At 34.9% G+C, this 21,934-nt stretch overlaps 2 protein-coding genes across 3 annotated transcripts in view; one reads left to right on the forward strand and one right to left on the reverse strand.

The window, feature by feature from the left end:
• The first annotated feature begins 498 nt into the window (after window positions 1-498).
• On the forward strand, window positions 499-8,969 carry LOC126815561 (protein KTI12 homolog). The gene is made up of 8 exons (XM_050541276.2): window positions 499-764; window positions 1,637-1,741; window positions 3,150-3,205; window positions 4,040-4,119; window positions 4,579-4,738; window positions 6,194-6,256; window positions 6,757-6,825; window positions 7,619-8,969. The coding sequence occupies exons 1-8, from the start codon at window positions 614-616 to the stop codon at window positions 7,760-7,762; spliced, it is 828 nt and encodes a 275-aa protein (XP_050397233.1). The 5' UTR covers window positions 499-613; the 3' UTR covers window positions 7,763-8,969.
• A 564-nt stretch (window positions 8,970-9,533) lies between these two features.
• LOC126815553 (atrial natriuretic peptide receptor 1) overlaps window positions 9,534-21,934 on the reverse strand; it is a 145,678-nt gene continuing 133,277 nt past the window's right edge. For both annotated transcript variants that reach the window (XM_056099768.1, XM_056099767.1), the window contains 7 exons: window positions 21,683-21,832; window positions 20,535-20,658; window positions 20,212-20,280; window positions 17,351-17,525; window positions 15,604-15,702; window positions 14,737-14,828; window positions 9,534-14,167 (listed from right to left, as the gene is read on the reverse strand). In XM_056099768.1, coding sequence (XP_055955743.1) covers window positions 14,108-14,167; window positions 14,737-14,828; window positions 15,604-15,702; window positions 17,351-17,525; window positions 20,212-20,280; window positions 20,535-20,658; window positions 21,683-21,832 — 769 coding nt within the window. In that variant the 3' untranslated portion in view covers window positions 9,534-14,107. The remainder of the gene's footprint in view (window positions 14,168-14,736; window positions 14,829-15,603; window positions 15,703-17,350; window positions 17,526-20,211; window positions 20,281-20,534; window positions 20,659-21,682; window positions 21,833-21,934) is intronic.

Raw genomic sequence — 21,934 nt, forward strand, 5'->3', positions numbered from 1 at the left:
ACAAAAGTTTAACAGCAAACATATTCCACGTTAATTGTGAAAATATACACAAGCCAGCGTCATATAATGGATATTGCACTGCAGTAGGGCCTACATGGTTCGATCCAAAATCTCCTCACTGGCGCACCCCCCTACCCCCCCCCCAACTAATCGCGCACGCCAATTCATTTATCAGCCTATAATGTAATGCAACCTAGGAAATATTATTGGGAATCTGTGGAAGGTGTGCGGTTCACATCATCCAAAGAGTCAAATTTCTAATCTTTAGACCCCCGCCTCACCCCTCTCATTTTTAGAATAACCTAAATCGTCGACAGAATATTATCATTGTTAATATAAGGGACTATGCAGACATTGTTTAAAGACGCCGAATGGGATATCACGGAATATACTATACTATAAGCCTTCGATTATTTGATCATATTAAAATAAACACAGTATACTGTCTGTAGTCATAAACCGATCCGTAATGTTATTTGTGCCGCGAGCAAATGGGTCAAGTCATCAGTCTACAAACTCTCGAGATCACTGGATGAACATGTCTATATAGATTACAATCCACGTGTGGTTATTTTATGTTCAACTAACATTAGCCAACTAATTACTGTTTAAAATGCCGTTAGTGATAATATGTGGATTACCGTGCAGTGGTAAAACCAAGAGAACAAATGAATTAAAGGAATATTTATGTGAAAACGAGCCAAGTCGCTCCGTGCACGTAGTGACAGATGATCCGGCTACTCTAAAGAATGATGTTTATTCTGGCGAGTATTTCACGTTTGTTCAGTGAATATTGAGTGGCGAATTAGTATTAATGTACAACTGACCACTTTAATCAGCCGCAGATTAGTACTGCTATCATTAAGTAAGGTAGTTTGTACGTTTCACTATTGAATAGTGCTGATCTTAAGCTCCCCCTAATAATTCCAATTTCATGCATTTATACGGACTGGTTGTGGAATAGGAGTAGAATTGTCATATATTATAGAAATAAAATGAAATGGGCTTATCGTACTACGTTTCTGCACCAACAGCTCTAATAAAGACGGAATATGTCATGCAGGAAAAGTTTTCTAGAAAAGCAGAGTTTCCACTTACTCTTAATCGAATTTTAACTGTGTCTAGGGTTCTTTTGCGTACACACCAACGTATAGGCCTACCATCCCTGTTTCGTTTGGTCCCACCCAAACCCCCGAGCGCTGTTTTCTCTAAGGCCCATCCTTCCTGCATCACTGACATGGGGTAACCATACTGTAAAATCCCAAAAACATTTCTCATCCAACACCGGGGTCGAATTAGTAAGACATCGTCCTACTCTCTGAGACGCCGTGGCTGCAAGTATTTACAGAGTGGGATTGAGCTATGTAGAGAATCTCCCACGAGACTTTTTTGATATATATATATATATATATATATATATATATATATATATATATAAAAACAGAGTAGAATATTTTATTATTCACCCAACCCTTTCTTACACGAACAAATAAATAAATATAATTCGTTGGTATAGATGTAAAAGTAGACTGTGAAAGTTATCACACATCTACTGTAGAACGTGTTATTCTGTGATAAATAATGATATTTTCTGTTTGCACGTTCCATTAAATTCCAGTTTTGTTTATTGTTACAGATTCACAGAAAGAAAAGATATCCAGGGGCAATCTGAAATCTGCAGTACAGAGGTTACTTAACAAGGATGATTTTGTAATTCTTGATTCACTTAATTACATAAAAGGTGAGTGAGTGGACGTGTATAAAAAATGATAACTAAAGGTAACAGCTCTTTCAGGACAAGATCTTGTGTAGAATTTTTAAAAAATTCTATGGGCTTGTTCATTAGGGTATTAAGAAGAACCTTACCGATTTTCCACATTTTCGTATCGTAAATTTTGAATGCGTTTGCCGGTATATATTTCCGGTCATTTTTTTACACTTCAAGCTCGTGAACTCGATGCATGAGATGAAATGGTATAGACTAGGTGGTATTTGGACCCTAGGGGTGATTCTGTCAAAATTTAAGAATTTTTCATTTACAAATCGTAGAGTTACGAAATCTTTGCGACACCGAGACTATTTTTGAAACCGGTTGAGATTGCTCATGTGGCATAAGAACTCGAATTTGAACATTTTCGGGTCGTAAATTATGTCTGTGGTCACATTGACCATTAATACTTGTTAACCCCATTAACTTTGGGAACCTCATACCGGACAAAGTTAACAATGGAATTTACACTTCAAGCTCGTGAACTCGATGCATGAGATGAAATGGTATAGACTAGGTGGTATTTGGACCCTAGGAGTGATTCTGTCAAAATTTAAGAATTTTTCATTTACAAATCGTAGAGTTACGAAATCTTTGCGACACCGAGACTATTTTTGAAACCGGTTGAGATTGCTCATGTGGCATAAGAACTCGAATTTGAACATTTTCGGGTCGTAAATTATGTCTGTGGTCACATTGACCATTAATACTTGTTAACCCCATTTACTTTGTGAACCTCATACCGGACAAAGTTAACAATGGAATTTTTAAAACAACTCAATAATTGCGAGTGAAATGAAATGAAAATGAAATGGGGTTTAACGTCCTACTGCTCTGCTCCTATGCTGGGCTAATGAAGACGGGCATACGCCATACAGTGTGCTATGAGGGAAATTTTGCCCGGGCAGCGGCACTACCGCCTACTCTTATATCGAATTCCAACTGCCAAAGGATCTTTTACGTGCATCCCAATGTATACACGGGACCTCTGTTTTTCGTCTCATCCGAAGGACTAGACAGCTGTCCTTGTCAGGCCCTCCGTCCTGCATCACTGACAAGGGGGAACCACGTCGGAAAATCTGGATGAACTTTCTCGGCCAATGCAGGGATCGAACACCCGACCTCCAGGCTAGCGAGTCATCTTCTTACCCACTTAGCCAGGTGATCCCCCTAATTGCGAGTGAGTTTCCCATAGTTATTTTCACATCCACATTAATTTTGCTTTTAAAGCTTAGTACATAATTCATAATATATCTTTCTAAAACTAGCTTTGTGGAATTTGTTGACAATTATTTTAGAATTAGTATATGGATGACTTTGTTGCTGGGGAGCTAATAAAGGGTAGAAAAGTCCACATCTATAATGTTTGTTATTTTTGTAGGTTTTCGATATGAATTATACTGTGTAACAAAATCCTGCCAAACTCCACATTGTGTTGTAAGTAAACCAATCTGATTAAAACACAGATCTTATTTCTTTCGTTTTTTATAGCTTAAAATTTTGTCTTACTTGTCTTTACTACGCTAGTATTGGTTAGCCAATGAAACGGTCAGTTGCAGCGAATTCTTGGGTATCCTACTAGAAACACCAACGCTGACTGGTTAATCAAATGTCTGACGGCATAGGGTCAAAAGCCTTTTGTATGACCCCCTGACACACCATCCTACTACAACTGGTAACATTTTATGTAGTAGAGGCCATCGAAAGTATAAAAAAACGAAACTAAATATAGATCTGTATTTTAATCAGATTGTAAGTAAACAATTTAAGTCAACATTTTTTTAAAACCTGATTATTAAATTAAGCTAAAATTATAGGCCTCAGCAATGGAGGTCCAGGGAGTAAGTCGCCGACTCACTAACCAAGGGGTCCCTGGTTTGAACCTACGCTCAATTTTCACCATCTCGGTAGCAACAAATTGTAATTAGTCTCTATGTAGCAATTCTATCTCATTATTCTTTATTGTGAGATGCAAATCTCTTTTAAGAGGGGTAAATTGGATCCAGGTTCAGTCTTCTCAGAGGGTTGGGGTTAGTATTCCCCAAAATACTCATTTATATAAAGCGGCCATTGTGGACTCCGGAAATTCGCGAACCTTCCCAGTTCCCAACCGGCCTACAATTATTAATATCGTTCTTCTTGATTTCGACGTCATCCTATTTATTTCACATTGGAGTTATTTCCCCTTTGTGTATCTTTGTATAAACTTACTCTTTGTCCTTCTAAACAGAATTTGTGACCAATAATTATTTTTAAAAATTTACCATACAGGTGTTATGTGATATAAGTCCAGAGAAGGCAGCTAAACTGAATGAAGATAGAGATAAATCAGAAAAATATGAAACAAATATGTATGTATTTATCCACCTCAATAAGACACCTCAATAACAGTAAAAACACACAGAAAAAAACATACAGAAATGTTAAATTCCGCATTGTCGATCATACGATTGTAGGTCTACCCGTAAAAGCGATAATACTTGAATGACGTAACAAATATTTTAGCGAAAAATATATTATGTGGTGTTGTTTTTGACCATATCCGGGTAGGCCTAATGCCTTTTTCAGATTATGCCGGCGTTTCAATTCATCATATCTTTATAAATACTGAATTGAATTGAACCGTATTTCGACTGATATTCCTTCTAGTGATTCCGTTTTTCCAATATTGTATTTTGCAAGGCATGGGCTCAGAGACTTTAAACTAAACTAACTGCATTACAGTTCATAAGTTTCAATATGTGAATTCAATTGTCTTATTTATATTTTCACGTTAATAGCCAATACCTTATTAGAATTGTTATTTACAGATTTGAAGGTTTAGTACAGAGATTTGAAGAGCCTATATCTACCAATAGATGGGACAGTCCATTGATAACAGTTCAAAGTGAAGATACATTACCCTGTAAAAATATCTGTGATGCTGTTCTAAAAAGAAAACCTCCCCCACCGAATATGTCCACACAGTGTGTAAGAACCTAAAGAAATTATATGTTGGCATGGGGTTGGTAATTACGTGATCAACAAGTAGGGTGCCCCCACCATAAATAAATATCTCCAAATATCTCGACAATTACACCACAATATTTATATATAACCCACGCCTTAAATCAGTTTCAAACATTTATAGTCAATAAATAAACGGTCATGGTGTACTTAATAAGCTATGACCATTTAATCATCCATAAATATAATACACTGAAAGATGGTTAAGAGTGTCCGCCGTAACATCCGAGAACATGTAATAGCCCGTTAAGACGCTTATTTTTAAACCAGTTCATAATCGCTGGGGTTTTTAAGACAGCATCGTGTTGCGTTCACACGTACTATAAGCCAAACCAGTTTAACTATTTTGACCTCTTCGGTCGGAGGTTAGAGTTAATTGCGCATGGGTAGCATCATATTCTTTATTCGGTTCTCGCACGCTTTAGATAACATTGGCACAGTCTGACCCCGATATTTTCACAGGAATGTAACTTACTGCGTACTGCGCATGCTCAAAGCAAGCTGGAGATGGGGTTTTTAAGCCAACCCGTTCAGACGGCTAAGATGAACCAGTTTAAAATAAAAAGCCTTCTCGAAGACAGGTCGCGAGCTGGGTTTTTTAAACTGGTTTATTTGCCCCACATGTGCGTTCAGACGCTTAAGTTAAACTGGTTTAACGATCCCCGGGGTTTTTAAACCAGTTCAACTTAAGCGTCTGAACGGGCTATAAGTAAAAAATAGGTTACGTGCCCTTGTTTTGAAAGTAGTCTCGCTTAACCAGTCAAATGACCATTCTACGTTTGATTGACAGGCCGGGATAATCAAGACTACTTTTTACGAAACATAGGAGAAAGCTGGAACAAGAAATTGAATTTAGAAACACGCACGTTAGACAACTCAACAATTGTTTTAAGAACTTTGTAAAAGTGAAATGAAACTACTGCTAGTATCATGTTCTTGCCAATCTTGCCCAACGCAAGTAATTTCAGAGATATTATTTGTACTAAACCAAAAGATGCCACCCGTAACGGTACAGTTAATGATAATTTAAGCAATTTAAAAAATAAAACGAACGTAATTTCTAAAGCTTCTGTAATAACCAATAAGCTAAATATTACTGCTATTCAGAATCGTCAACAATAGATTTTTTACGGCTGTAACAGTTGATAGATGTGTAGAGAATTGCACGTGCGATGGCTATTTATAGTATCATAGACTCTACGGCTGAATATTATTTTACTGCGTAGTAAGCGAGAAATCACTTCGGATCAAGCCACTGAAGCGTGTACATTCGCTGTGTCGAGACCAACTTTCTGTACGAAAAATTTTGGATGCACGGGTCACCCTACAACAATACAAAACGATTGGAACCCTGCGTACATATTATGTAATATAATCTTTAGCGGTCAGTTCATGTTTTAAACATTGGTTTTTTTTCAGCAACCACTATCTTCTACAAATTTCCTTTATGAACTTGACAAAAGAACACAAGAAATAGTAAATGTGAGTAGAATTATAAGATTTTGCATTGAGTTATTGACATCTAAATCATTACTTTCTTAATGGGACATTGCCAAAAATAACAGCTGTGTATAATGTATGCACTTTAAAGTGTATATTTTTCATTCATTCAGTCCATTTTCGCGGTTGTTTTGTTGCTGTGTATATAGTTTTATATACGGTTTCAGACTCTAGTTCATCAATATTAGAAGATTTATTCATTGAAACTCATTAATGTAAAAAGTTGAAAAGGCGTAGCCGTTTCAACTCATAAAACCGCCTGACTATATAGTGAATATACAATATAGTCTGGCTGTTCGAGACCAGTTCATCTCACCTACCAGTTTATAATTATTATAGAATATACAGTCTGAGTGTTTGAGACCGGTTAGTAATTTTAGTGCCGGCAAACAAAACAGATAAGACAAATCTGTGGAAAAGACAGGACTATAATTGGGTAAACTGAATATTGACACACTATGACTGGTTTTTTTTTATTACAGGATATTATGAGTAATCAGAAGTTAAGTGTAGTAGGTGATTCTATATCAATAACAGGTGCAACAGATACTGTATCCTTTAATACTGGTTACAAATAGACCTAGAACTATCAATATAGGCAGGTCAACAAGAACGTCAGGGGGTCGATTCCCGATTCCGCGACTGTATATGGCAAGGAGAAGTGTTATGGATTATTGGATGTGTGTGGGATTACCTGCCCAACCTCACTAGTTTCATGGTTTGTAAGATGGTTTTCTCCCACTGTTTGGCATATATACACTATTTGTTCAGGATAAATGTAAAATATATTGATCACTGTACCATACAAGTGTCTGATCATTGCAGATTTTTTAAATCCAATCCGATGTTTCAAGTTTATTATGTCCATGTCCAGGTGTTGTAATGTGCGAGCTATAGATCACAAGGTGTCATCGATTCATATGTTGTAGAATTGATATTCTGCGTATTTGTAACTATGAGTAAGGTCGCATGCCAGGCCTCGTGGCTTTGCATAGGGTTTTGCAGATTCCTTCAACTGTTAATGGCCCCATGCAAACAAGGGTATTATTGAAATAAAGGTATACAATATGTTAGTACCGAAATTACATGCCACCTGTTTAAATCGTCTCTTTCTCATGTAGTGCATACTATATCAAACACCGGCGGACGGTCAGGGTGAATTTTCTGATATGGACAGTCCACTTGCTGTTGCACGATTGTCCAATTCATCAACTTCAATTGATGGAAAGCGAGAAATCGTAAATGACAAGCAATCGGATTTTGAATATACATGTATATATTTCATTTAGTAACATATGAACAGTAGCATATACATGTACTAATATTTTCCTTCATGATACAAAGATACAATTTAATAGAAATTTCAGTTTAGCAGAACTACAAAGATACCGACGACAGTTTATTACATACAGCAAGATGCACCCTGTTGATGATGCCAATAAAATATCTAACATGTTTGTGCAATATTTAAACAAGAGTCTACAGTGATGATATATTAATGTTTTTATGTGATATACTTGAGAAATCGAAACATTGTTGGATCACTTGTCCTTTCCGGTGATCCCAGTCTCTAAATGACATTTTGGAGCTTAGTGGACGTCGGAATATTGTGATTAGTTGCATGGAACTCTTTTACAGAATAGTGACTGTTGAATTAAACTGTGGAATTTCTAATAATAATTGCTTCCCCCAAAATGTTCTTGTAATAGGAACACAATTTTAACAACCAATACAAGTTGATGATCTGGCATGTATCAATGTAAGTTTTGAGATGACAAAATGTGTGGCAGTTCGAATGACTGTAATTGACAAAAGTCATACGATCATGGTTTGATTTCTTCTGACTACTGAAGGTGTTGACAGTACACTATGAAGGACGTAAAATTATACCCATCTCGCAAAGCATAATCAAATGACGCTTTGTTTTTCAGTAGTTGTATTAGGTGTTCTTCAAATGTATAGAAATAGAATGGGATTTAACATCCAAATTTGTCGACACTGACGGGCATTCGTTATACAGTGCGCTATGGGGGGAATTTTGCCCAGACAGCGGCGCTACGGCCTAAACAAAAAGGTGATGTTTCACACAATCTTCAGTGTGAAACCCTAATAAGTATTTCTGCCACAAAACCAACGGGTGAATGTTCCTTCACTAGGGATTTCTAACCGAACGCAACAGTGCCAGGTATGTCACTACGTTTTAGCATGGACCGTATATACGGCCCATGGTTTTAGCCATTAGGCATTTCTAACCGAACGCAACAGTGCCAGGTATCTCACTACGTTTTAGCCATTTTAATTAAAAATTAAAAAAGTCTTAATATCCCCAAACAATCTTTGCTTTTTCTTTTGCCCAAGCGACAAACAGGCTAAATCCTTTAGTAGATCCAACCAGAGTTTGCTGTTTGTCTGTTATGTTTCTTGTTTCTCAACATGACACAAAGACTGAATTCAATGAACAGTAGTATGTATGCTTGAATTATCGTGGGAAATCTATCAACTTTTTCTTATTGAAAGCTAAATTGCTTTATCTACCACACAGTCGTCTTCCCCTCTAACTCATTTCAGATGTAATAAAAGCAAGTATGTTCCCCAGATACCGGCTAGTCGTTTCTTACTGACATTTGTTCCGTTCCAATTATAAAAATTTGGACACGATGGGAGCTGCTAATCTATTCCTGATAAGATTATTGTATGATTCGAACCCAGATTAATGTATTTTACGACATTTATAGATAGTATGGATGTTTGTTCAACACGTCAATGTCTGTCTGTGTTGACTTTTCATTGGTGGCGCGGATTAATCTTGAATGTAAACTATCCCCTCTTTCCGCCAATAAAAGCAACTGTAGAGGCTAGGATGTAATTAAGTTTTGATGTTGACCGGAAGATGTTATTACAACAAATAGGTATGTCGTAACCAATTAACCTATATCCAATAATAAATCATTGAACAATTTAGAGCGCGTGTGAACCTGAAACAGACAAAAAGCCCTTTTAGACTGGACCTATCCATTATTAATTTTCACTTTATACAGCTTACACAAGATTTAACTTTTTTAACATTAGTAATAGTTACTTAAATGATTTACTTAGTCTATTGTAAACATAAGCTTTAACAGGGCAGTCTAAATAGTTCAATCGTTACATCTGAGATTATATTTCATTTCAATAAATCGTCACTGAATCCGATGATGGGGCATTATCTCCTCCCAATATAAATCTAGAGATATGGATTTATCCAATAAATAATCCTCGGTAGAAAAAGGTGAGGATATATTTAATTAATTAATAAGCTTTTACAATAATATACATAATAATAAATAAAACAATCCCTAAATAGTTGAAGGGTGTATAGACTGACCAATCTCTTTACATTATAACAAACACTTCTTAAAACACAGATCCTTTTTCGTTTCGTGTTTTATAGTTCAAAATTTGTGTCGTATTTTCTGGTTCATATTTCGTTTCTCAAAATGTTTTCTTTTTCTAGATAGCTCATAGCCTCGATCACTTCTGCCCAAATTGTCCCCACCTCAACTGGAACTGATACTGGTCTTCAATGAATGGCTATTAAATTATTTACATGCACGATTAATAGCAAATATAAACTATCGCAGTGCAAAATGTGTTTTGTATATCAAGTGTACATAATATCGTAACTGTAGTTTGTAGTATATTTATTAATAGGAGACGAATTAATATAAGCCTTTGGCTTGTAATCCTTACCCATGACAATGTATGTATCGGCAAATATCAATCTTATTTGAATAAGTATTGTTTAAATCAATGAATAACTTATGTATATGGAAACTGCCAGCATGATGACTATCGGGTTTCCAATGCAAGGGGTGTTGGATGACCGAATGGTTAGCGCGTACCCGTGTAACAATACTAAAGACTCTTACGCGCAAGCAAATTATTGAAATGAAATTTGTCGAGTAGACGTCAAACCCCATTCAAACGTCACTTTATAAGATGATTGTAAGGACACTGGTTAAAAACATCTGAACTCGTTAAATATTTCATCTCAAGACATCTCAAAAAGACATCGCAAGTATAAAATAAACCAAACGAAATTTAAATCGGTTTTATTCCATGTTGTACAAGTTGTGTTTAATTTTTGTTTCAAAACTAGAATATTACGTGGGACAATAACCATTGGTATATATAACGTTTGAATAAGGTCTCTCTTAAAGGGCATTAGATAAGATTTGATAATAGTTATAAAGAACATAATGAAAACAAAATATGCTGAACATTGCAGTCAAATTGCTTGACTCTGAACGGAGATATTACCAACTGAAGTTTCGGCTAGTCTCGAACGTCATTACTGAAGTTGGTATGATAACAAAATCTCGATTATCCAGTTATACGTTAAATTATCCATCCCAAATGTATTCAAATCCATTAAATATCGCAGGCTAAAGATGTTATCGAGAGTTGATTATGGTTTGGATAAGTTAATGTCTAATCAATAATTTAGAAAAAATTTTAAAACCCACAGAAAGACCTGCAATAGACAGATTTAGCTCTTGCATAATGCATGTTTAATTATTTTTTGTGCTTATAAAATACCGAAAAAAGGATACTATCTGAGAATCGTTCCTTTGTATAATTAATCTGGACAGTGATTGTTCTAGATTTTTCATGTTCATAATTGGTCAAAGCTACTAACGGATTAATATTCTCATTGCCACAGAAAAAAGGATCGCCACATATAAAAAAAAAAACGAAACGAAACTCAGATCTGTATTTTAACTACATTTAACACAACAGACATTGATTAACTAACAATATCTTAATGGTAATCTATTTGATATGCATTACATGCAATAAAAATAATTAAAATTTTATAAATAATTTCTTAAAACTAATTCACATTTGTGATAAAACGATATGTCTTAAGACATTAAAGGTAAATATACAAGTGTATTTACATTATAACATAAAAGCTACCAAAGTTTGGCTGATAATTAAGACACGTGTTTCAAAGCACATGTCTAAAGTTGCGAAAGTGATTATACATTATTATGAACGTTATGTACAATATGAAATATCAACATATAAACTATTAACACTGACCTCAATTTAAATAACTAAGAAATGAATGCAAGAAAAATTGTTTGATCTTTCCCAATATATATTTCTTTTCATTTCAGTATAAGCAATACGCATAATATGCTAATATATTTTTAATGGAATTCACTAGGGAATTTGGGGGTTACTGATGTAAAAGTGGAATATATGCACATTCTTTGGTATCTTGTAATCTTAGACCGGGCACTACACTGACAATACATTCATTTGTCATGCCCTAAATAATATATAGAGAGCAAGTAATACTTCTTGATCAAATTCTCTGTAGAAAGAAATATTTTTTTTGATTAACTAAATTAAAAACAACTACGATAAAAACCCATAGGCAACTCGCCTTTATGTATTGTCACAAGTACGATGAAAGACAAGGAAAAAATAGTGGCAGATGTGACGTCTTATCGGTATAATCAAATGTGTTTTAAATTAAACAAGCTGAATAAATTTTGAAGATCTTAACAAATGGTGACAGTGTGCATTCTTATCCTCCAACCCCAATCGCTACCATAATTTAATGATGGTCGTAGAAGGGATTAAGTGGGCATCGAGATTTCTCTAGATTAGCATCGAGATTCTCTAGGTAAGCCCTTTAACAAGTGCAGGACAACTTTAACAAAACTCAGTATCTCATTAGCTATCAACATATTCTGCTAATCCCATTTTTAAATTTATATTTTAGCAAAATGGTAGACATCAGTGTTAATTCGAGGTTCATACAAGTGGAACCTGTTGGGGTTTTATTATACGTCAGGCTAATGTATGTTTCGTGATCACGGGTTGCATGTTGATGATAATATATATTATGGAATGGTTTGTTATATACATGCACAAAAAAGTAAAACTAGCAACAAACAATTTTCTAACATCAATAGCTTGTGGAACCGGGTTATATCAACACATAGAAAGCATGAAATACTTGATTTTGGGAGAATATTTCTACATAAATTTCTAAATATATCATGCTAAATTATAATTAGTATAATTATCCCTAAACAGACTTTTGGCAAGCTTAAATTCCTGGTCCGTATCGCGTATCCCTATCGATTTTGCGTGTGGCGTCATCAATGCGTGTGTATTTCTCATACGTGATACTACGGCACACGGATATGGAAGCTCGTATCAAACAGCTTTCATACGGAAAAGGTTCGGATAACATCGTCGTTTTTTTACCGTATTTTTTGGCTACTATTCGACGCTGAAATGTTGTGCCATAGCGTGTTTATGAATGTGTATATTTTTGATTTTATTTTAACCATGGTAAAGACTGGATTTATTCATTACTTTTGATGAGCTTTTCGCGGAATTTTCATATTTTCCCGTCTGTCTGTCTGCATGCTGGTTGATCTACGTGTAAAATTTAGGGAAGTGGGACCTTGCAAATCTGTAAAAGTGGTATATACTTTCCAAAATGATACATTAGTGAAACCAAAAATTGCTGTCGAGTCGAAGTCGAAGATTTTTAATAAAATTCGACACTAAATAGCTCAGCGACTGTCGAGCGACTTTACTCCTTTCAGGAATTTGTAGGCTAGTCACTAACTGCCATCATGCTGATAATAGAACTAAGCTCAGCTCAGCTAGTTATAGGTACACGGCGCGAAAATTCTGCCAAAACTCTAAAAACTACATTGACGCAACGTATCACGTGACGATACGGATACATGATACGTGATACAGATAGGAAAAATTCCCCCAATTGCCAAAAGTATCTATTATTCTTCAATTCCCATACGTATGGTATACGTATGATCTACAATATAATTTATAAGAAAGTATAAATATTAACATAATTTGTATACATGAATAGAAGTCTGACTAATATAATACTACAAACATGGGTGTGGCCGGTACAATAACAAAATAGTTACTAATTCAGAGATCAGTAATATCTGGATTATGTGGTTAAAGCTATCATGAAATATCCAATCTGATTAAAGCATGGGTCCCATTTCGTTTTAATTTTTATAGTTCGAAATTTCGTTTTACTTGTCTTCACAACACAGGGATATGATAAGTAACCCAATCAAATGGTCTGTGTAGTAGAGTTATTGTTGTGTTGCGCTCGGAACTGTGCGTAGACATTCGCTGCGATAAACAAAAAGTGGTATATCCGAATAACCACCTGGAAGATCAAAGCTGATTGGTTAATCGCATGACCGACGTTATAAGGTCAAATATTGCTCGTATATGACCCCTAACTACAACTACAACCGACTTGGTGGAAGTGGACGTAAACCTCCAGGAACGAACGAACTATAACCGATTAGATCTTCAATTCGTGTTGTGGAGGTCATCGAAAGTATTACAAACGAATAATAGATCTGTATTTCAATCAGATTGTGAAATATAAAACAGAAATACAACTTTTAAAAGCGACCACCTCCTAGAAATGGATATCAGTTCCTGATTATATAGTGTATCATTCATAAGGCTGTTATGAAATCTTATAAAACAACAAAAACAAATTTTAAAATTAATAAACAACAGTACAGATTTAAAAATAAAGCATCTATTCTGTCGCCTTATTTTCTCCAAAACGTCGGAATCTGTTGTCCTCTGGTTAAGATTGTTATCTTTTATAGGTTAGTTTGGTTTTGTATTGTCATGATGACTGATATGTACCGTGGGAAGTTAAGAAAAATTGGCACAGATCTTTTACAAAAAAAGGAATGGCGATTCTACGATGTAAATGAACGGATGATATAGTTGTTAAATATTAAACTAATCTATTCTATATTATCGACTGGGAGCTTCTCTTTCTCCAACCAACCAGTGGGTGATGATGGATCCTTTACCCTAAAGAAAACATGAAAACATACATCATTTATTGCACAAACATGGCCTGGGGCAAGACATTTTCATACACTGTCAACGACATGATGGATAGTTGTATTGCCGTTGTTCGAATACCAAATGAATGTTTTATCGTTATATTGAGAATAATCTTTATTCAATATGGTTAAGTCTGTAGTACAAGAATTCCAACTATCAAGATTTAAATGCGTACGGTAGATCTACATTTTTCGACAAGATACTCTTCCCTTCAAGGCATTTCCATTGATATGTTAATCTTTAATTGCCTGAAAATGTTAATGTACCTTTTAACATTCTTGGTCATTCTCGGACTATTATTCGGTTGATTTGTAAGGTTTTTTGTACAATCCGCCAAACCTTCAAATTCGAACTTTCAAGGTTTTTGTCCTATCCGGCAGCGCTACCTATTTTCAATGATTTTTCTCTACCGACATTCTAGAGCCCCAGTCCCTAACCGTTTGACACCCGTGACCCCGCTGTGTCCGTGGAATCTATAATAGCTAGATTAAAGTTTAGTGTTTAATCAAATTCAAATAATTGGTTTTAGTTACCTTCATCTCAACGGGACCTCTTAACTCCAGTTCGAATATATTAAACGTGTCCAGAACTTCTTTACACTGTGGACTAACGTGTATTCGTTGTGCTAAAAAGGGTAAACAATTTGATTTATTAGTTTGGAGTAAATATCTTATTAGAATGGGAGTAGCAACTAACATGTCGAGGGGAGAATATACAAGTATATATCTATTTTCCACTTGTAGGGATATAAGAAAGAAATTAAAAAGAATTGGACTTAGAGTCGTGAACTTGATTGACTTAAGATGTCACATACAGCTGGTATAGAAGATTGAATTGTTTTGTAGACCGTCCGGGCGCTCCCAGCGTTAAGATAATGCGGCCATAATTCAACACTGGAGCATAAACTAAATGGAAATCGTCATTCATATTCCGCTTGCATAAGTTTAAAGACAGAAATAATTACATCATGGTTTTGGGGAGGATAAATCCCAGAGAAACACTTTATATTTCTTAGACAATCGATTTTACTAGCTTAGAGATATAACAATTCAGTAACCGACTAAGTATATTTTTTCAACATGGTGAGTAGAATAAAGCTGTCCTCTGCCGTTTTATTATAAACGATATGATATTTATTCTTTTGATTTAAACATTAAATTTGAATCAGGTAGGGCTTGCACCTACTTTATTCTGAGACAAACATACAGTTATTTTTTAAATTATATTCATGTATGCTATTTTTGTCCGGACATCGGGGCAAAGGTACTTTTAAAATGAACGCTAATGTTCGTCCCGTATGTTCTCCAACTGCAAAGACTGTGGACGCTTTCCTGGTCATTAAACAAGCATGTGAAAGTTTAAGGGGCTTTTAATGATAGGCTGCGATTAGAATGACTCACGTAATCCGTTTGATTCCATTCTAGAAGCTGTATTAACAGTATCACCAAATAAACAATAACGAGGCATTTTATGACCAACAACACCAGCTACCACTGAACCTGAAATATAACATTATAAAGTAAACTTCAGTACTGCAGGAATTCTAGTATCTGCATTTAATGTATATGTAATATTGCTGTATTAATGTATATATACTTAATACTTTTGCATGTAGTATATTTAAAATAGCTGCATTTAATGCATGTTTATTATAACTGCATTTAATGTATATTAATATAACTACAATATTATCGGGAGGAGTCATAATTCGATTTAGTCTGTGCAGAACAGTGGGACGTTAAACCCCATTTCATTTAATAATTCGACCGGTAGGCTTAGGGCAAGTTTTATGTAATTGCTTAGTAAGCGATGGCAGCTACATCAATAAAAGAAAACGCGCTAAAAGAGAAAAGGGTTTAACGCCCACTCAACACAAACCGGCATATATTTATTACGCTTGCTCGTCGGGTTCTTTAGTGGTGGGAGAAAACGGGGAGAAAGCGGAGAAAACCCACGATACCACTTGACACAAGTTGACCCATACACGCGTCAGATTGAACGCAGTAGTCCCATTCCTTCATACACCCGGCATTCAATATGTATAGGATATAAACCTATCCGAGGTTGATATGTTCTCTTTCATATCAATCCAAGGGAGGGAAGGTTTATATCAGACATATACAACTTCATAATTTTAATCACTCTTAAATTAAATGGACCCTTCAATTAAAAGTCAACAATGATTGAATAATTGCTCGATAGTTTCCGCCAAATAACGAAAATTACCGAACTAATCACGTGTTTATACTCAACGACTGTCGCCGTTTTGGAGTAAGTTTCAATAGAATTGAAAACAAAAACAAAATGGATAGCTATCAGACGAATAATCAATCTTTTTTAGTCAACAGATTGGCGTTGGAATAGATGTGAATGCAAATTCTGACGAGGATCTGCTAGTTGCTAGTCAAAAGGATGAAGAAAATTTGGATCAAAAGGCAATCTTTTCAGATAATTCTGACAGTGAACCTTGAAGGTTTTCGGTATGTTCAGAGAAGGATTTGACCGACTGTTTTAAGTGGACTGTACCTAAAATACTTTACAAAGGAACTCTTGGGCTATAAATACTTTCAAGTTTTGGAGTTTGTGAAGAAATAATCGAAATTTGGACGAAAAGAACATCCTGAAAGATATCTTAGACATGGATAACCGATCTAAATATGCCGATAAGTACACCATCTAATTCGGTGCTGAATGCTACAAACTGTATCATAAAAATGTTAATTGTCAAAAGAATAAAAAAATTATTTCTGTGTTATTTGTATTATTTTGATCATCAACGTCATCAGCGGTTGATATGAACCGAATATATCAAGCTGATATGACGTCATGACAGGTTGATATGAACCGAATATAAACCTATGATGACATCATGACAGGTTGATATGAACCGAATATATCAACCTATGATGGCGTCATGACAGTTTGATTACGAGATATAACTACTATGCACATCTACGAAAAAATACCGCCAGATGTATATAGACAACTTATAAATCTATTTCAACTGCAATTTTATCCGAACACCTATCCTTTGGTTAGATCATGTCATATCATTTCAGTGTGTGTTCTAGGTCACTAAAGCACTAAGTGATGACGTATATTATAATAATGTGTGAAAATTGAAATTGCTTATTTTCAATATCTTACCTGTATGAAGTCCTATTCGCAGTTTAAGTTTGTCGTCGGGTCTGTGACGTATTCGGAAAGACAAGACTGTATTGAGCAATGCTAAGGACATCCGGGCAATCTCTCTAGCGTGAAGGTTTCCATTTCTAACCGGAAGACCTGATACTACCATGTAAGCATCACCTATTGTTTCTACCTTTAAAGCAAAAATGAAATAAAACGATTATTCAACGTATCTTAGATAATCTACTTGGAGATCGACAGGGTAAATATTTTCATTAAAGACGAAAAATCCATACAAATGGCATCATTTTATCCTGAATATTTCCTGTCTTGTGTCATGTTGAGGTACGCTATTCTCACCAATTATCTATTCGGTTTGTGTGGCAGGATAATTGCATGCTCAAATAAAGACACAGTACACTCAGATGCACATTCTTGCCTGATCTTAAAATTAGACCATATACATTATAATTAAAGGCCAACTTATTCATATCTAGATGTAACAATCAATGACGACATTGATGACTCGAGTAGGAAATTTACAAGTGAATTAATCAATTTAGCTAAAAGAAATATCCCAAATAGAGTAGTAACCATTAGACCGAACGACAAACCTTGGATGACAAGCGAAATTCGGAAAATTAGAAGGAAAAAGAATATAATTCATAAACGTGCCACCAGCACCAATTATGACAATCAATGGCAATCTTTTAGGAACATTCGGAACCAATATATAAATTTGATTAGACAAGCAAAACAAGCATATTATGATAACTTAGATGAAAAGATAAATGACAAATCGCAGTTTGGCAATAAAAGCTGGTGGAAAATTGTTAATTCATTTGTAAAAACCCAAGGCTGCACTAAACAAGACACACCACCCTTAATTGTAAATAACAACACTTTATTCACACCGCAAGACAAGGCAAACGCACTGAATAACTTTTTTGTTGAACAATCTAAACATAATGATACTTATATACAAACATGTCTTTAACTTTTTGAGAGGGAACAAAATACTAACAACCGTCTTTTCAAAGTGGTTTTCTTCGTGGTGACTCCGCCATCTTTCAACTAATAGAACTAACACATATGTTTTGTCAAGCCATTGACCAACATTCTTCTACTCGAGTTGTTTTTTGTGACATCAGCAAAGCGTTCGACAAAGTCTGGCACGCCGGACTTTCTTGGAAGCTGGATGGAGCTGGGATCAGGGGTAGCCTCTTAGAATGGTTTAAAAATTATCTTTGTAATAGACAACAATCAGTTGTTTTAGAAGGCCTATCTTCTGATCCAAGAACCATCCATGCTGGTGTACCACAAGGATCTGTTTTGAGACCGCTATTGTTTTTAATTTATATTAATGATATTGTGAACAACCTTGATTCCAATGTTAGACTATTTGCAGACGACACTTCACTATTTGTAAAAATGGATGACCCTAGTACAAGTTCGGATATTCTGAATAATGATTTAAAGAAAATAAATGACTGGGCAGACTTGTGGTTGGTAACCTTTAACCCTCTAAAAACGGAAACAATGACCATAAGCACAAAATCACAAACAACTAATCCACCTTTGTTCTTTGGCACAACACAGACTTGTGTTGGTTTAATTTTTCAAAGTAATGGAAAATGGAATGTCCATCTTGAGAATTTATGTAAGAAAATTTCAAAATTGACAAATTGTCTAAAATCGCTAAAATACAGACTAAAGCGGAAAACTCTACAATTTACACTTCCTTTATTTTGCCTCATTTTGACTGCGCGGATATTATTTGGGACGGTTGTTCAAATGTACTAGCTAATAAATTAGAAAGCCTTCAACTTGATGCACTTAGGACTATTTGCGGGGCGGTAAAAGGAACCAATCACGAATCACTGTACAGAGAAACTGGTTTTATTCCTTTGATGGAGAGACGGAAACGTCACAAATTGCATCTTATGTACAAAGTCTTCAATAATATTGTTCCCAAATACCTTTTAAATCTTTTTGAAAAATCTCCAACATTACCATATTCATTAAGGAATCATAATGATTTTACGGAATTTAAATCCCGAACACATCTCTTTTCTAATACATTTATACCGTCCTCCATCAGGGAATGGAACCAGTTAGACACCTCGGTTCGTAGAACAACATCACTATCTGGCTTTAAACAAAAACTTTCCAAAAATGACACAAACATTCCGATATATTATTTTTTGGGTTCGCGAAAAAACGAAATTACTCATTCAAAATTCCGACTCCGATGTAGCGATCTTAAAGGCCACTTCTTTTTGAGACATATATCAGATGATCCAGCTTGTATTTGTGGTCATCCATTTGAAGATATTAAACATTTTCTTTTCATATGTACAAACCACTCAGATGCACGCCGCAGAACGATAAACACTTTGCCTCTCGAATACAGAAATGGCAATCATCTGTTATTTGGATCAAATAATCTTTCCGTTGCTGAAAACATTACCATTTTTAAGACCGTACATGAGTTTTTTAACCTTTCTCAACGATTCTAAAAATTATTATTTTCAATTCTCTTTAAAATTCCCTAATTTAATAGATATTTTACTACAAGTTTTTCATTTTTTATATAATATAATTACATGTACTGTAAATATCTTGTATATATGTAAATACTTTATTATTGTAAATTATACTGTATACAGGGAGATGGTTTTCACATAGGCTATGCCTGTTACCCAATCCTATTCATGTTGTTTGAATAAAATATGTTTATACAAAAAAACACAATATTTTCTTATCTGAGCAAACATTTTTAGAGGGCTTAAACAGGGCGAATTGATTTGGATTTCAGTGAAAAGTTATTCCAGCCTATAATTAACAAAAGTAATGTTAGAAATAACTGGTTTACTTGCTTTATAAACATCAAAATTCTCTATAATGGAGTCGAATGAAGTGTATAAATCATTGAGGAGATTCACCACCTGAAAATAAAAGTTATATAAAATAATTAAGCATTCAAATTAGCAAAATCGTAAGGCAAGAATAATTATTCGCTCAGTGAAATCAATGCGAATTAGGCATAATTCAACAACATGGTACATACAAATTTGAAAGAAACAAATGATTTCTAGCGTTCGGTTTAACTAGGATTGGTTGCAAAAGTAATGCGTATTTAATACGCTTGTATATTGAAGATGCTGTATGTTTAATTTTTCATCATTGTGTGTTAGATTACCTCCATGGGTGTGCTGGCAGCTGACAGAGCCGTGAAGCCACATATATCACTGAAATATATAGTCGTGTGTTCATAGGATTCTGCTTTAATCGATTCTCCTTGTATCAACTGGCCTGCAACTTTTCTGAAAATAATCGAATAAGATCAATGATTTGACTGGTGCCAATTACAGCTACTTCATTTGTCAATACGGACATTTACTTGATATTATAGGTGTTTAAGTAAAAGCTTTATTGGACATCTCTACCCATTTATTAGCTTCGTTTTAGTGTTAATTCACAATCTTACCACTGAAACATATATAGACTTGATTTACAACAACATCTGCTATTCATTTAAGTTCTGCATGCATTTAGATCATAAGGTCTGTCTTTGAGTCAAGCAGCGAGGTTTCGATCTCAAGCTTGTATCTGACAAAGAGGAGGGTCGCCTTTCGTACCTCATGGGTTTTCTCCGGTTTCTCCGGATTCCACCCACATCTGCGCACAATTTATTATCAAAATAAAATTGTACTAGAAGTCCCGGAATGACCGCTACCCCCCTCTCTCTCTCTCTCTCTCTCTCTCTCTCTCTCTCTCTTTAACGGACAAAATTATCATTGACTAAGCGAATAACATGTCTGCTTAGGAGATAAACACTTCCTGTTTCGCATTTAGAGGGGTGTTATCGACATTATAACATGCTATTTTAGAATTTTAAAAGAAATTACTAATACAAAGGTGTATTATTGTCTAATAGACAGTGTCTAATTCACCCTTAAGCATGTTACAATTTAAGATAACGACGACCTTCCAATATATAAGATACAGGAATATTCGTTCTTGTCAAATATACCATCATGAAATATTCCTAATTAGACTGACTGATTTTCATTAATTTTTCATCTTGTAAAGGCTAATCGAGTATCAGACACGATTATTCAACCGCACCCACGGCCCATTAAGTTATGGATTCTTTAAGCCTGGTAGCAACATCTAGATAAGAGTATTTCAAATTCTGGATTTTATTCAAATGAACCAAGAATTTTCATTTATGAAGACACCACAGTATGTCAATATTAAATAAATTTCAGAAATAATCGATATTATGGCATTCGTAGTGTTTATATCTGAATACCATTATATTTTATATCCGAACTATATACTTACTTTGGCAACATCATATATAATAAGTCTTCAGCTCTCTTCTTCTGTTCCAGATAATCACCAGTTCTTTCTTCTACTAAAGCTTCTAGATTATTAGCATATTGTTCCATTCTAGATAAAAGATTATCTAAAATATCTCCTTTATCACCGTCTCTGCAACATGACAATACGTAAGATAGTGTCGTATCGTTTGGTATAGCAAGTGACCATTATACTTTGCTAACGTCAACATATTATTACTAGACAAAACTGACT

The sequence above is a fragment of the Patella vulgata genome, chromosome 3, assembly GCF_932274485.2.
Source record: "Patella vulgata chromosome 3, xgPatVulg1.2, whole genome shotgun sequence".
Classification (NCBI taxonomy): domain Eukaryota; kingdom Metazoa; phylum Mollusca; class Gastropoda; family Patellidae; genus Patella; species Patella vulgata.